General features: G+C 41.0%; 1 protein-coding gene across 1 annotated transcript in view; it reads right to left on the bottom strand.

The window, feature by feature from the left end:
- Positions 1-5,758: 5,758 nt before the first annotated feature.
- Positions 5,759-16,487, bottom strand: part of sik2b (salt-inducible kinase 2b) — a 42,315-nt gene continuing 31,586 nt past the window's right edge. Inside the window, exons 10-15 of the mRNA XM_079823959.1 lie at positions 13,372-13,603; positions 12,924-13,208; positions 10,740-10,900; positions 9,074-9,184; positions 8,426-8,517; positions 5,759-8,348 (exon numbers count right to left, since the gene is read on the bottom strand). Coding sequence (XP_079680085.1) covers positions 7,802-8,348; positions 8,426-8,517; positions 9,074-9,184; positions 10,740-10,900; positions 12,924-13,208; positions 13,372-13,603 — 1,428 coding nt within the window. The 3' untranslated portion in view covers positions 5,759-7,801. The remainder of the gene's footprint in view (positions 8,349-8,425; positions 8,518-9,073; positions 9,185-10,739; positions 10,901-12,923; positions 13,209-13,371; positions 13,604-16,487) is intronic.

The following is a 16,487-nucleotide window of genomic DNA, read 5'->3' as shown; positions in this document are numbered from 1 at the left end:
CTTTCGAAGGCCAGTACTAAATGAAAAATAAAAATATTTAAAGGTGCAATGTGTAGTATTTATGAGGATCTCAACAGAAATGCAATATAATATACATAACTCACGGGTCCCCTTGTAGTGAATTCGCCATTTTGCGGTGTCATTTTTCTACAGTAGCCCTAAACGGACAAACTTCTCTACAGAGCGCTAGTCACTCTCTGCTCTCTCCAACGACGACATTTTTGTCCTGTGTCAGCCGTTGTAGATTCTCTATGTGCTTCAAAAGGGAGGGGTAAGCGTTTGGTGATTGCAATTCACAACCTCACCACTAGATGCTGCTAAAATTCACACACTGCACCTTTAAACAAAATAAGAACAATTTGAACATCTTCATCCTGTTCAAAAGTGTTCACCCCCAGTTCTTAATACATGTTTCTTTCTGAAGTATCATTGAATGTTTGAACCTTTTGTAATTGTGTTTGAGTCCCTCAAATGTCCTCGGTGTGAAAAGAGAGATCTCAAAATCATACAGTCACTGCTGGAAAGGGTTCAAATATGCAGAAAAACAGATGCATTTTCAGGACCTGGAGGATTTTTCTGAAGAACATTATTCCGTTTAATTGCTCAGGACAAACAAGGGACTCAAGAACAACCATCACAGTTTTTTTTTTTTTTAAACGGTTGTTGATCATCCAGCAACATAGTATTAACCCTTTAGGCACCAGAGGTTTTTTCCTAAACCGTTCGATTTTGACATCTTAATTTCAAAAGGCTATATCTTAAAAGTGATAAAAGATAGAGACTTTCTCAGAGACATTAAGGATGACCCAAAATGTATGTAGGGATTGCATTTTCCCATCAAATTTGCATATTATGATGTCATATGGCGGTGGTCATCTTGGATTATAGAATTTTCATGAAAAGTCACATGTTTAAATGATAAAATGCAGCACTTCTTTCCCCCCAAAATGTCCCTCACCTTCTGTATGCTATATTGCACAATACTGAATGCTCAGGTAAATAGTAAACAAACTGTGTACATCGTTACTAATAAATGGTAGAAACAAACCAAATGCATGTAACTTAGCGGTTGGCCTTTTGCTGTAGAGACTTTCCATTTACTACATACAGTAGGCACTCTGATTCCATGTATTTGGCACATATATATTATTCATATGACACAAACACAAGTAGACAAGACCTGTTTGTCCAAAAGACGACCATTGACACCTTGCACAAGACACAAAAATTTCCTTTGGAAATCAGGGTCCCAGAGTCTAGAGGAGAGGCACACAATCCATGTTGCTTGAGGTCCAGTGTAAAGTTTCCACAGTCAGTGATGGTTTGGGGTGCCATGTCATCTGCTGGTGTTGGTCCACTGTGTTTTCTGAGGTCCAAGGTCAACGCAGTCGTATACCAGGACGTTTTAGAGCACTTCATGCTTCCTGCTGCTGACCAACTTTATGGAGATGCAGATTTCATTTTCCAACAGGACTTGGCACATGCACACAGTGCCAAAGCAACCAGTACCTGGTTTAAGGACCATGGTATCCCTGATCTTAATTGGCCAGCAAACTCGCCTGACCTTAACCCCATAGAAAATCTGTGGGGTATTGTGAAGAGGAAGATGCGATATGCCAGACCCAACAATGCAGAAGAGCTGAAGGGCACTATCAGAGCAACCTGGGCTCTCATAACACCTAAGCAGTGCCACAGACTGATCGACTCCATGCCACGCCGCATTGCTGCAGTAATTCAGGCAAAAGGAGCCCCAACTAAGTATTGAGTGCTGTATATGCTCATATGGTATTATAACAAAATAGAAGCAATTGGGAACAACACAAACTCAGCCACAAAGTGGTAGGCCACGTAAAATCACAGAGCGGGGTCAGTGCACACTGAGGTCGCACAGTGAGCAGAAGTCACCAACTTTCCGCAGTCAATAGCTACAGACCTCCAAACTGTGTGGCCTTCAGATTAGCTCAAGAACAGTGTGTAGAGAGCTTCATGGTTCAATTTCACTTAATTAACCTATAGGCTTTAATAAAGGCAAAGATGTCTGAAATGTACATCTAATTCATGGAAATATTAAATAATAACACCATAAATATAATATATAAATATAATACATTTTCCAGAGACACAAAATTAGATTAATTAACCTCAAAACTGTTTCAAATGACTAAATCTCACAAATGTTGATATTCAGATGAAATGACAAAATTAAAAAATTAAGGTGAGGGCTCTTACCCTACTGAATAACACAATTCCACCGTAAACTTGGTTGCCATTGTAAGACGTCAATAACAATGTGGATGGTGTTCATGCTTTATGGAATTTGAGCATAACCCAAAAAGTGATTTTATACCAGAATTTTAGACTTGTTCATTGTTCCAGATAATAATAAAAAGAAATAGACATTTTTCTAACTGCTGGAAACTTTTGCAAAACAATTTTATTTGAGTTGGGTAAGAGAAATATTTAGTGGTTGTTGATTTGGAGAACAGTGGAAAAAACAACAGTTTCTCCGCTTGCGTAATTTGTGAGCATTCTTGTGTGGTGAGCTGTCTGGAAATCAGGCTTTTGCCTAATCTGTGATCAGAATCAGTGAATGAGAGTGAGAGGGCGAGAGCGTACATGGAAGTGTGAATGAGAACGAGTGAGCTCGGGGTCATGTGAAAATCACAGCAGAAGAGGAACCCTTTGAGAGCCAACTGTGAACGCTCTGCTGAACACATTAATTGAAATGTTCTAATAGAGAATCAAAAGTTTGGTGAGCATAGATGCACATAATTAAAGCCACGACCTGTCTTAGACACAAAAACTACATTCATTTGTTTCATTGACTGACCGTCTGAAGTAGCCTACTTTACCCCCCGTTTCCACAGACAAGGCTTAAAGGGATAGTGCTCCCAAAAATGAAAATTTTATGTTAATCTCCTTACCCCAGGGCATTCAAGATATAGGTGACATTGTTTCTTCAGTAGAACACAAATTAAGATTTTTAACTCCAACAGATGCAGTCTGTCAGTCGTATAATGAATGTGAATGGTAACAAAATGAATACAAATTAAGAAGTGAGGGTACACACAGGAAGTCTTATCGACTAAATGTGGCGCATGTAAATTCTCCTCCCCCTTCACATCCTGCCACAGTTTATTAATAATTGTTTACATGTACAAGACACATGTATGGAAAAATATGGACGTAGTGTCCGTGACGTCACCCATAGGATTCTGAAGAGCAGTTTTTAATCATAAAGTAGGGTCGAGCTGGTCGTTGCCAGCCTGTCATCGCGTGTCTCCCCGATAACAGAAAATGGGCAAAAAGGCGGAAAGTGGGTGGAGCTGAGGTTACGCGATGACTAACAGACAGCAGACAAACGGCTATCCACCTGTCACTCAAAGTGGCCACGCCCTTAATTATGCAGAACTTTAAGGCTTTATATAATGTAAACGAATGAGTTATAAAAAAATTCACCCCCCTCACAGTTGTCATGAAGGGCAAAATTAGCCGTATAGACCAAAACCACAATTTGTACCAGGCTGTAAACATGTTTTTTCTGCTGTAAAGTTGGGCATTTTAACATGGGGCTCAATGAGATTCTGCTCCCTTCTGGAGCCTGTCCCTAGTGGCCAGTCGATGAATTGCAGTTTAAGTCACTTCCGTATTGGCTCCAAGAGAAACTGCGGGAGGTTGCCGCTTGGGGTAGAGTCATCATTTATTGACGACGATTTGAAGTGACGCTAAAGGGAGCGAGGATATATAATTTTACTTGATTCAATTCCTCCGTCGTCTTTTCCTTGCGTCCTTCTCTCGCATCCTGAAGAGGTGGAGCTAAGACGTGAGGAAAGGAAACGAGGATGCACAAATAAGAATTGAGAAGCACCCGAATAGTGTACAGACCTCGGAAGTGGAAGTGATTGCGCGCTCAAGGCTGTTGGACATAGTGGTGTATTAGAGGTAAAGAATTATATAAATACTATTCGGTTTCTTGCACAAACCGATCGGTTTGTGTGTCGTCATGAGCCGCAGGGTTTAATTTGGATTTGTCTGTGCATGTTTTTTTTTTACTCACATGCATTATACGACTGCGAGACTGCAACGGTTGGAGTTAAAACTCTTCATTTGTGTTCTACTGAAGAAACAAAGTCACCTATATCTTGGATGCCCTGAGGTAAGCAGATAAACATCACATTTTCATTTTTGGGTGAACTATCCCTTTAAGCCAAAGACATGACTTCATCTTAAAATATGTCAGTGCCATTGTTTTATCTCAAGATGCACACCCACCAGTAATTGTTTTGTCTTCTTCTAAGGCACGTTTATAAAAGCTACTTAGATGTCCTAATTAAACTAAGGCCTAATCTAAGCCCTGTCTGTTAAAAACAGGCCTATTTGATATTTAATGACAGTTAGGCTATTTAAAATTTGCCAGGGTGTGTAAGGGGACGTTTTAAAAACGCTTCACGTGTAATTAAATGTGTTGCATTCATATTCTGGGCTCATCTGCTTTTCTGCACATAATATGCTTTATTAGTATTGTGTTTACGGAGTTTTGTCTGCCACTGTCTTAGTAGGCCTACATTAAGCCACGTTATACTACGGGGCTGTTGAATGCTCAATTCTGATTGGTTGACGAACGTTCTAACGTGTGCAATTATTTTCAGGGAAACGCACGGTAACTTCCATATTACTTCGCCAAAGGATTTCATGTCTTTACAGCCTACAAAACCCAAACCGACTGTGACAGAGCAAATAAATATAGTAAACAATAGGATAAAAATATTTTATGTATTATGCAGTTATTAAAGGGGTACTTCAGCGCTGGAAAGATTAATTTGTATTTAAACTGGGTCCTTCATGTAGTAGAAATGTGAAATTATTGTTGAGTTTGGTGCCTTCTAGACTGAGAAGACAGAAAATGTATTTTTGTCTCATGTGGATGAAAGACAACAACTCCCAGAATGCACTTGCTTCGCTGCCCTACCAGGCCACTCACTCTTTCTACTGGCTGTAGTTTTCAGCCTCTGGCCAAAATATCCTCCGATGACGCAAAATGACGATATTTGCGTCTCTGAGGATTTTTCCCCAAAATAAAATGCATAATTATCTCGTCTCAGGGGGATATGAGGGGGGAAAGTACCGTAATTTGAATATACTACCGGGTTTCTACTGATACAAAGCTTAATGCTAAATCGCTAAAGTAATCGCTTTAAGATGAGCACTTTCGCACTCTCTTTCCCACTCAAACGCACACACATAGACTATACACACTCACTTGTTGTCAGCGCTGCTCTGACGATTTATCAGTAAAATAGTTTAGCAGCTTAAAAGCTACATGACGTTGCTCACTAGCAAGGTGCAGATAAAGAAAGTTTCACTATTAGTAGACGTCATACCTGTAAACACTCCTGTTTTGGGAGTCCAGTGCCAATCCTAGACTTCTGGGGGCCCTAAGCAAAACTTTGTCTGGGGGCCCTAAGCAAAACTTTGTCTGGGGGCCCGTCAGTGTATTCATTAAAAAAAACAACAACAAAAATGAACCCCAACCCCATAACCTGTCTTTTAGAGCAGTGTACACTCTCAACAAACAACGTTGAGTTGAAATGTTCAGTAAATAAAAAAAATAAAACCAACTGTATTAAGTATCAAATACAGTACCGACTGTGTACTGCTGTGTGAACATGAAGCAGAACCATCAAATGCAAAAACGTGTGAACTAAGAATTTGATTTGTGATAGCAAAAATCCCACCAGATAAAATAGACACAAAACGCATGTTCAATAAATCTTTTTTAATCTTAACAGCACATTAGCTTATGTGTGGTCAACAACCATGAAGGTAAAAGTAGAATTGTAGGATGTCCAAGGAATGGTGTTCGCCAGCAGGTGATTATGAAATGGCAACACTTCCACTAATCTGTTCGTTCTGAACTATTCATAAGAAATATTGCTATTAATACTTTTCAACGGCATATACTGATTGACCAAAAAAAAAGCACTGTTACGAAGTTGTCCCAAGAAGCTCCAAACTCCACATGGTGGGGTTATACAGGAACACTTGTGAGGGGACTTTGGTTTTGTACCTTTGTAAAACCTGGGTCTACATATGTCCTGTAACCATACAAACAGAAACAGAATCAAACTGAAAAACAAAGTTATTCAAGAACAATTCACCCAAAAAAGAAAATCGGTCATTATTTACTCCCCCTCAGGTTGTTTCAAACCCATATGGGCCACTTTCATGAAAGTTTTATGGTGCTTTTGCATCCTTTTTGACACTTGGAAGTGTTTCACAGAAGAAAGATTGGATCAACATGAAGGAGAGTAAATGCAGACGGAATGTTCATTTTTAGTTGAACCATCCCTTTAAGATCTTAACTTAAAAGAATGAAGAAAAAGGCACACAGAACACTATCACATTAAATACAAAATGTGTTGCATTTTGAAAGCACTTTCAACGTTTCTAACCCCTACGTTACACAAAACAACCGCTAATTCGCGCTCTCTCGGAATCCTTCTTTGAGAGAGCGTTGGCTCGCGGGGAGCACGTTATTGGAAAGAGATGAATTTGTCTCTTATTTGACAAAACTAGCAGAGCAGGTTCACCTCACCCATCTGCCGTCTCCTCAGCTACATTAGCTTCCTTGACAAAGTGCTCCAGTATATTATCTGTCTTAATGCGTGTTCTGTCACAAAGTCCCGAACCTCGCGATCAATTTGCGTCATGATCGTTCTCTCACTGTAGAGTATCTGATATCTCAGTTTAGTCACAGACTGTCATTTCAAGTAGAACAGATTTACTAAGTGCTGCTAACAAAAACAATCTCTGTTTTGTCTGTCGTAAATGCAATGAATTGGCCGAACAATCCAGTGTCTTGTGAATCAACGTGAATGCTTGATGTATTCTTTAGTGTAAAGGGGTAAATACCACCAAAATAATAATTGAATTCTCGAAATCATTTAAATGTACGCCGACATCACCCATGGAGGTGATAATGTCACCTGACATACAAGAGTCATGACTCATCCCTTCACAGTGCACCAATGAGTGCAGATTCTGAAGAACTGCAATATTAGCAAACAAAATAACACTGTTGCGGTTCGAGGAGAACAGATTGTTATTTTCAGGGCCTTTCGGATGAGCGTGAGGAGGGAATCCAGTGAAAAAAATGATTGAAATCACAGCTTCGTCCACAAGTATCTGTGGATTTGGACTTGAGCCGCTTAGAAGTTGAGAAACATCCGGTGATAGCAGTTTTGGGTGGTGCAGTTCCTACTTATGGCTTGTTTTTTTGTTTTTTTTTCTCAGTTCTAAATGAATCAGTATATTGCTTCAATATTGCCATGTGTTTTTAACTAACATTGCACTTAACGAGTGTGCACAACTAGTCTTTTTTGTAATCAAAGTCAGACGCTTCGATTGATTTTGTTCAGTACAACACGTGTCAATATTTAGTTGTGCTGTCGAGCAGGCTCTGTATTGCAGATCTAGGCTGTCTTTGTGCTACATATGGCGCGTAGCGAGCAGCTCCTATCCTGCGGTCGGCTTGAAGGCGAGGAGGTGAGCCCCCGACGCAACTGGCCTGAACGCCACGCCATCCGGCACTCTATTGTGAGAGAGCAGCAGGTGGGACCACTGGAGAACGAGGAGGGAGGTAGGGAAGAGTTTCGTAAAGTATAAAGATTACAGCTCACGTTCGCCACAGCCTAAACGCCGAACGTACAAAACTCAATCCGTCCCTGTGACGTCATCTCATCCGTCAATTCATCCGTAGTGAGTCAGATATCAAGGTAATACTGGTTATTCGAGTCTCTGCTTAATTCACCAGTACGAAACCGTGCTGAGGGTCCACGGTCTCCATCATTTCGCTGTCCAGAAACGGGTCGGCCAACGCCAGACCTTCGTACCCAGCCGCGCCGCCCTCTGTGGGTGGAGGCGGCTGCCCGGGATCAAGCGGGTAGTCGTATTGCTCCGGGTACAGTGCTTCTCCTGAGGGGGAGTGGCTTGGATCGCAGGCTGAGTAGGTGTAGTTGAGTGGTTCGTGCTGTTGGTGCTGCAGTTGAGCGGAGAAGCTTTGTGGTAGAGGCTGCATCTGAGGGTAATGTCCCAGGTAGGGTTCATACGCCAGGGCTTCTGGGTTGGGCTCCATTAGGGGGCCGAGTGGCTGTGCGTGTGCAAACGGAGGTGAGGTCTGGGGGTTCTGCGACTGCTGATGTGCTGGTGCAATCAAACCCTGTGTCTGAGGTGGGGCTCCGGAGTCCTGGTGGCCCATGGTTGCGTAAGGGTCCTCCACAATATGCATCTGGTTAAAGTACGCCTGCATTTGGGATTGTTTCTGAAGATATAGGCGTTTTTGTTGCAGCCTGCATATCAAAGAGAAGGATTTTAATAGACGGATCACTGGTTTGACATCAAGAAAGACCGCAGTAAAGCGTAGTACCTGTGTTCCTGCAGCTGCTGCTCCAGACTGCGAGGAGTTTCTTTGCAGAACATCTGGCAACTGCTGGGGCTGTTGGCCATTAGTGTGGCGTTCTGTACAGAGACACACAACATCAAGGATTGTGAAATACAGAGCTCAAGCAGTCTTTCTTGAGAAATACTGCAGTGGCCTTTTATCGCTTTTATTGATAGAGATAGCCGGAAGAGAACTGACAAAATGTAAAATGTGTACCTTGAATGCAATGTAAGTCGCTTTGGATAAAAGCGTCTGCCAAATGCATAAATGTAAATGTAATGTAAATGCTAGGCTCCAACGGCAGAGAGGTATTCAATAATAAATTTAAACATCTTTGCATTTACTTACTACAGAACTCGCTGGCCAAAGATATTGCGTGTGGCTGCCAGCAAGTTTCTATGTGGTTGAAAGCATGTTAGAATGTATTTGCTATGGTATTCTGGATGGTTGCTAGCATCTTGCTATGTTGTCTGAGCAGTAGTAATAGTTATGCTTGTCTTAGAAACTATCGTTACTAAGCAACTATTATAGATCACAAAGCCTCAGAAATGTGCTTTGTAAGTGTACACACATCTCAGATGGGCTAAAATGAGCATCAGCTGGATGACGTTGGCAGAACTAAAGGTGCGTCACCTGTATTCTGTGAGAGAGGTACTGCGGCTCCAGACTCTGTCTCCTTGACAACAGTGCGGGGTGTGTTCCACCTGAGCACAGAGCCATGTCGTGCTGGTGACTTCTTTCCTCCTGCACAAACCATACATACACACAGAAAACATGTCAGCGCCTCACTAGGTGGCCACATCGGCGGCTGTGCACTCAAATGCATGAATTCATTACTTGGTTATGAAAAGGCTGAATAGCTGTCCGCTGACCCAGAGGGATTCTGGGAAAAACATGTCAGTCTGCTCCAGTAGCTGATCCTCCTCACAATGCCACATGCCTCTAATGGAGTCATTTTTACTGCTTTTTTTCTACTATATTAGCCCAGTAAAATGAACGATTTAGAGCAGATTTTTTTTTTCTTGGACTTCATCTAGTCACTGGCGCCTGCCCTGAGCCGTATTCCCATAAGTATTTATTCATTGATTCATACTAAATATCTGTCTTCGGTGAGCTTGCATGGAGCAATGGGCACCAGTCACTAGCCTGTTACTCAACAATGGTCGCATTCAGGGCGCTTAACGGATGGACAGTAAACAACTGACAATTGGCTGCTTCTTCTCCAGTCATTACATAAGCGGGCTGTCTGTGTGTCAGTAGGGAGGTTAGAAGGGTAGAAGAGTTCAAGTAAGGGCATTCTGGCACTTTTCAACCAAAGTAACTCACAGTGCTTCTTGAAGTAATACATTTCACAAGAATGTCTTAGAACCCTGGTTCACCTCAACCAGGGAATGCTGCAACCATTGCATCAGCATCCCATCATTAAGGCCCTCTCCCGTGACTCTACATGTCAAGGTTCACAAATTTAGCAAGGAGCAAATCATCAAGCTACAGTAATGTGGGCAGGTCAAACATTGTAACGCAACACTCATAGTTCAAATATTTCATTCAACTGTGACCTGTTTACCACCGATGAAATGCAGACAATGATTACTGAGGGTCTCGTCATAAAAAATAAAAAAAAAAACAATAAATGAAAAAAAAATCTGTGTATCTTTTCTAAACGAAAGATATATAACTCAAATACATAACTGATTTTATATATAAACTGTAAACAAATAAATGTGATTAATAATTGTCATCAATTGTGACCAGTTTTGAAAACAGAATGAAACCGTAATGTCATTTAATTTGGTAACCGTTTAAAAAAAGAAATAAAAATAACATGCGTTACTATGTTAATTTCAATAGCCTTAAAGGGATAGTTCAATGAAAAAAATGAAATGAAAATTATAAAGGAAAAAACGTGGTAGTCCTCGAGGGACTACCACGACAGAGTGAAAAAGATATTTTGGAGGATTATCGGTCCTCTTCGTGCAATCTAGGAACGTGTCCACTGTCACTTCAGTAGCCATTGTTTGTTTACCCTCACACCTGTCCGTTAATAGCTCTGCCTTCTCGATGACATCACACACTTTGTTAAAGACAGCAAGCGATAATTGGTCGGGAAACAACGTGTAGTCAGACATGTTTTTTTGTCCACGACACAACAATAATTTAGGAGTCAAAAATCCCATAATCTGACACAGTGACTGTGTCGTAACAGACAAAAATGTCACGTAGTCTGAACTCTGAACCCGGCATTAGAGATACTACAAACATTATCTGTGCTTTCTAGTAGCTCCCCTGGTGCACTGACCTGTAGTGCAGGGTCCAAGAAGTCATGTGGATGTGCCTGAGGGCTCAATAGCCCCAGGGAAGGGGATTCTCCAGAGCCCATCTGCTCATACACCTTATTTAGCTCCAGGATACCTTTGGTCCGTGCCAGATTCTGTAGGTGCTGTCTAAAGGCCACCAAGCCTACATGGAGAGAGGAGTAAGATTATGAATAATTGCACTGTTATTTTCAAATGATTTACAGATCATCAGATGGTGTCCCACCCCCTGTGTCATCATGAATTCTCACATGGGAGTGTCAGAGCAGAGGAAGTAACACTCATTCCCTCAAGCCCACGGCACCTCTGACTGTGGTTCTACCATGTGACCTCTCTTAACGTTGCTAATCAGAGAAGATATGTCCAGGCAGTGCTGCAAATGCTTTATTCATCGCTCAAGTGCACATTAAAATGCCGTTTAGTGGCTCTTGACTCCTCTGCTGCTAAACGGAAGAGGGTAGATGTATTGAAAAAAAGGATTTTCAGGTTATTTCAGGGCTTCAAGTGATTAAGGGTAATTATTCAGGCCACAGGATGAGAGAACTCAATAGGACCGAGTTGGCCTAATCTTCAAAGCGTTCTCTGATTCACTCAATGAATCATCTGACGGGGGGTGGTGCATTTAGAGGAAGAAAACAAGAGAGAAACAGGGAGAGTGTGTGTGAAAAGAACAATAAGTGTGAGAGAAAGACAAGGAAGAGCAGAGAAATATTTTAATCTAACGCATATATTAAACAGACATCTGAGACCAAGTTAACATGTAAACTTGTGTACTTTTTACTATTTTTAGTAGTTCATTTTAATTATTTTATTTAATAGAAATTATAACATCAGTATAACAAATTGGAGTGTCACATGATCCTTCATAAATCATTCTAATATGCTGATTTGATGCTCAAGAAACATTTCTTATTATTATTTTGAATCAGTTGTGCTGCTAAATTTTTGTGGAGACCATGTTATATATATATATACTGTATATTTTTTCAGGATTCTTTGATGAATAGAAAGAACAGAAAGAAGAATTGAAATTTGTTTGTTTGAAATAAAAGTTTTTTTGTAACAATGTAAAAGTCTTCACAGTCACTTCTGATCAATTGAATGTCTTCGTTGAATAAATATATGTGGCCTGTGCTGGCAAAATGAGACACAATTAGTTCATGATGATGTCAAAATGATGTATGATTTGTTTGATTTGTTGGAAAAAATGACTGAGATACACTTATTTGAAGTCGATAGAGTCAGCAAAGTCAATTTTTAGAAAATGAGTTGAAGTTTTCTGAAGGTTCCAAAACAAAATCAACTAGCAACTATACCTTAAAATCCCTGGTAATAACACCAAATTTGGCACACACCAAGTCAAAACCCATATCAAAAGGAAAAATATATATTCAACTTTTGTTTCCATGATACCGCAATTGTTTGATTAACATTAATGAAAGAGACGGCCCATATATTAAGACCTACTGTAATGCACAGATCTAATATAATGTATTATTACATCAGATGTTTTTCGCAAACAGTTAACCAAACGTTTACTTAAGACAAAAGAGATAATGTTTGTGTGAATACTCGCCAAGACAGTTATTTTGAATTACTGTAATTCTGTGTATGATGTATATTGTGGTCGCGCGCTGTCTGAGAGACGTCTTTGTGATGCGAGTAAGATCATTGTGTTCACATCAGCATGAGTTTGAAAATAACATTTCATTGGTTCAGACTCGTGCCATCGAGAATTCGCTATGAATATTCACAAAGTTGGAATGCTGCACTTTACAACGATATCAAACTTGTTCTGGGGGGAAGTACCAGTTGTCGAGACGCAAGCAGAGAAAAATGGCAATTTTTCATGGATTATTAAAACAAAGAAAAGATTTAGGAAGGTACACCTCTCAATTAAACATAATTTTAGATGTTTAATCATAATTACTATATGGAGCATTGTGATTGCTAGAGGGCTTAAATGACCTCATTCTTGTGAAAATCTCAAATATACGACCAAAATTGACATATTTCACTTGTTTTGCCCGTGCGCATTCTGACTCATTTTGCCAGCACGGGTCACATATTAATTTAATTAAAAAAACAACATTCTTATTGTCCCCAAACTTTTGAACAGCAGTGTATTTATTCTCTTATTTATTCGGATGTCACAGGATGCTGCTTACCTTGTGTGAGTGAGGTGTCTGACGCCCTGCGGCCCTCGCGGAAGCTGATGGGAGAGCGGTTGTGTGTCTCTCTCCTCTGGGTGCTCAGCGCCTGCATGGTGGGGTTGGCGGGCCGAGCGCTGATGAAGGGTGGAGTCATGCGGGTGACGGGTGTGTTAGCCAGGACCACCTCGTTAAGAGAGGGCGCATCCTCCAGCAGACTGAGGTCACTGTGCACAGAGCCCATGTCATACTCTGAGTCCACGCTACCCAGAGAGGGGTTATGACCCATGCTGAACAGTTTACCTGGGTTAAGAGAAGAAGATGACACTCATTTATAATCAACATTTTTGAAATAGTAGATTATTGTGTTTTCATTGTCATTTTTATCCAAATTACTCTTAATACAGGGACAATAAAGTGGGATTTGAACCTATAACCTTGTGGTTACACCTTAAACCACACCCACCTCCACTTGTCATGATTCCTGGCTGGTTGGTGACCTCAGACAGCGTGTGTCTGCGCTGACCAAAGCGGGCCGTCTGATAGGCGTTGAAGACATGGGCATGATCATCCTCTGTGTCCAGCTCCTCCGTCTCGATGCCCTCGTCTATAGACATCTCCATCATGTTGCTGGGGGATGAGGTGCTGGACTTGCGAACGGCCACGGGGGGCAAGGGGTCCAGCATGCAGCCGTTGACCTGGAAAACAACGTAAAGATCTCTAAATAAAATGTTTCTTTGTGGCGAACAGTATTTGAATGATGCTACTGTGCTTGAGGAAATTCCTATAGCCATGTTCTAACATCTAATGCCCGGTACACATTGTACGATTTTGGGCTCCTAAACGGCTCCTAAACGGTGGTCCTATGTGGTAGAGTGGGAGAGGTTCAAAGACGGCAGCTGAAGATAGCCTGCGATAATTTTATGACAGCGTAAGAAATTCAGCATGATCATGTCACAGTGCGTTTGCTGCTACGACCTACATCGACTGACTAACCAATAAAAATACAACATGAAATGGCGTATTAATCAATGCGACATGGTGCTACAGCTTAAAACTACTTACCCCAAGCTCTATTTGACAAAATTGGCATGCCAATTGGCCTCTTTTCCCTTCCCTAGCCATGACCATGTCTATACAAGTTTATTAGATCTATATCGTACAGTGTGATTTCTAATGATTTTATAGAATTGCTGAAATTTGTCTGTAGCAGGCATTGTGAAAAGCCTTCCATGAAGATTTTAAATTGAGTTTTTATTTTTATTTTTTTATGAAAAAGCCATATTGTGAGACAAATTCACAATTTCTTTATTAATCTGAAGTGGAAATGTAGTATATTCAACACTAAACTGACTTGAGCTGAATAATGACTCTTATCTTGCTGCTATACAGCAGACTTTAAAGTTTGCATAATTAATAAACTGTGAAGCTGCTTTAAAACCATTTGTATTGTATAAAGCGCTATAAAAATGGCGACTTGACTAGTTTATATGCAATTTATATATTTTCTTTCAAATATTTGGGAGATGACAACTTTTCAGGATGTTTTTTTTACTTTGCATGAACTCTCACTTACAGTGGTGTTGTAGATAAGACATTTCACCCACATGGCTCTCAGCACTGTATTTCCCAAGAACAAGCTCTAATCTCCCATCAGCCCTAACAAGTCACCCACAGTCCTGAGGCACATTTCCACTCAGTCAGCACCATACACATGTACTTTTACGTGCTTTACGATGATATGCAGAACTTCATGAACACACTCCCTAATGATCTGAGTGCAATTAAACAAAAGCTCTGCAGTCTCTCCCTTTTTTGCCTCTTTTTATTGCTCCCTCTCTTTCACTCCTGCATTTCGTTCAAACGAATGAGTGAGCTGAAGAGGAGGGGGTGGAAGTCTGGAATGCAGGGACAGGAAGTGTGTTTTGGCTGAGAGTGCCGTCAGAGCCTCATGCAGAGTACACTGAGAGAGACATGCCATCAAATACACACACTCAACCAACATGGATCATCTGGATGAGTTGCGTTTCCTGCAGCATGCTGGGCCAGGAATGCCGTTATCCCAACACGCGGTTAAAGAACAGCCACAGATCCTCTCTTTATTCTTCCTTTTTTGCATTTCAGCCCATCTTTGTGCCCAGCCCCTCTGTTATTCACACACAAACAGTGTGATCATACGGACTCTGAACAAATTATGTAATCCCAGCCGTCCCCTCCCCAGCAGTGGTTGTGTTGTATTTTCTGAGATCAAGCTTCAGATCACGCAGATCACAGTGTCAAAATTCCCCCTCTGACTTTAAAGGGGGCGCGTCATTTTTTCAGTGTTAAAATATTGCATTCTATTCCATCTTAATATGCAGAGACATCTATAAATAAGCCACTTGTAAGTTGATTTCCCCAAAAAATGGGGAACTATCGCTGTTTGACCATCTCAACTGGTCTGAGAACAGCAACACTGGCTTAACCAATGGCGTACGTTTTTGCCGGGGTCTATCTGTTTGTTCAGCCAATGGCACACAGAAACATGTTTAAGGAAACCTATGTGGAAACAGACATTATTTTGTGTAATTTTTTTTTATGTCACAAAATTCTCCTTTCCACCCTCCAATCTTATGGAGTCATATAGATTTTTTTTACGACCTGAACGATTCATGATGAAAATGTAATGCCAACTAAACAACTTCCTACTGAGTTGAACTATATATTTAAGAAACAATGTATACAATTCCTCTTACTATAAAACTGTATACAAAAATGTGACACTTAACGGTAAAAACATTTTACAATAAGAGGAATTTTGTACATCTTTTATCAAACACAATGTTCAAGAGAGGAATTAGCTGATGCAATGTTCAGGATGAAAGCCATGAACGCTCAATAATTCCACATTTCCGAAGATGGTAAAATACCAGAACACACAAATCCAGACAGTCTGTGGTATGCAAGTGTATGAGAGTGTAAGAGAGAGAGAGAAAAAAAAGAGTGGAACGTCTAAGCCTGAGCGAATGGACAGCTGTCACGTCCAATGTGTGTCACTGCCAGAGTCTACTGTCTGACCCGCTTATGTAAGCCAAACAGCTGTGTACGGCCTCAAGGGGAAACACTCACAGTGTGTCTCACCTCACCATCAGAGATACATAAAGACTAAAATGACAAAGGCTACTAAAAAACATCAAAGTAAACAGCCTCTCCCTCATCGACACAAAAGGCAATAAAAGCATGTGAGTGAAAGAGTCTTTGAGAGAGCAGATTCCTCTTCCTCAAAGAGACGGGAAAGAGACAGACAGATAAAAATGAAGACAGCGTAACTAGGACTCTAGTGAGTGAAGTAGATAGAGTGGCAGAGCTGGCCGGCTCCTGTGCTGTTATTCCTGTTCTGTATGCCAAGCTGGCAGCCGATCTGGCCGTCTGTCAGGATGGTTCTGAACAAAAGGCTCCTCGGGGAGCGGGCGTGATGAGTAGGCCTGAGCAAACAGCCAGGCCCACTGCCTGACCTTGGAAGGACTAATGTTGCTTAACAGCAATGTAGGGAAGAAGTTTAAGAGCACTCAGCGTGCAGCAGTCAGATTCAACTCCGTAACA

The sequence above is a fragment of the Gobio gobio genome (genome assembly GCF_949357685.1).
Source record: "Gobio gobio genome assembly, chromosome: 8".
Taxonomy (NCBI): domain Eukaryota; kingdom Metazoa; phylum Chordata; class Actinopteri; order Cypriniformes; family Gobionidae; genus Gobio; species Gobio gobio.
The sequence above is the reverse complement of the archived record's forward strand: the minus strand, read 5'-3'. Positions and strand labels throughout refer to the sequence as shown.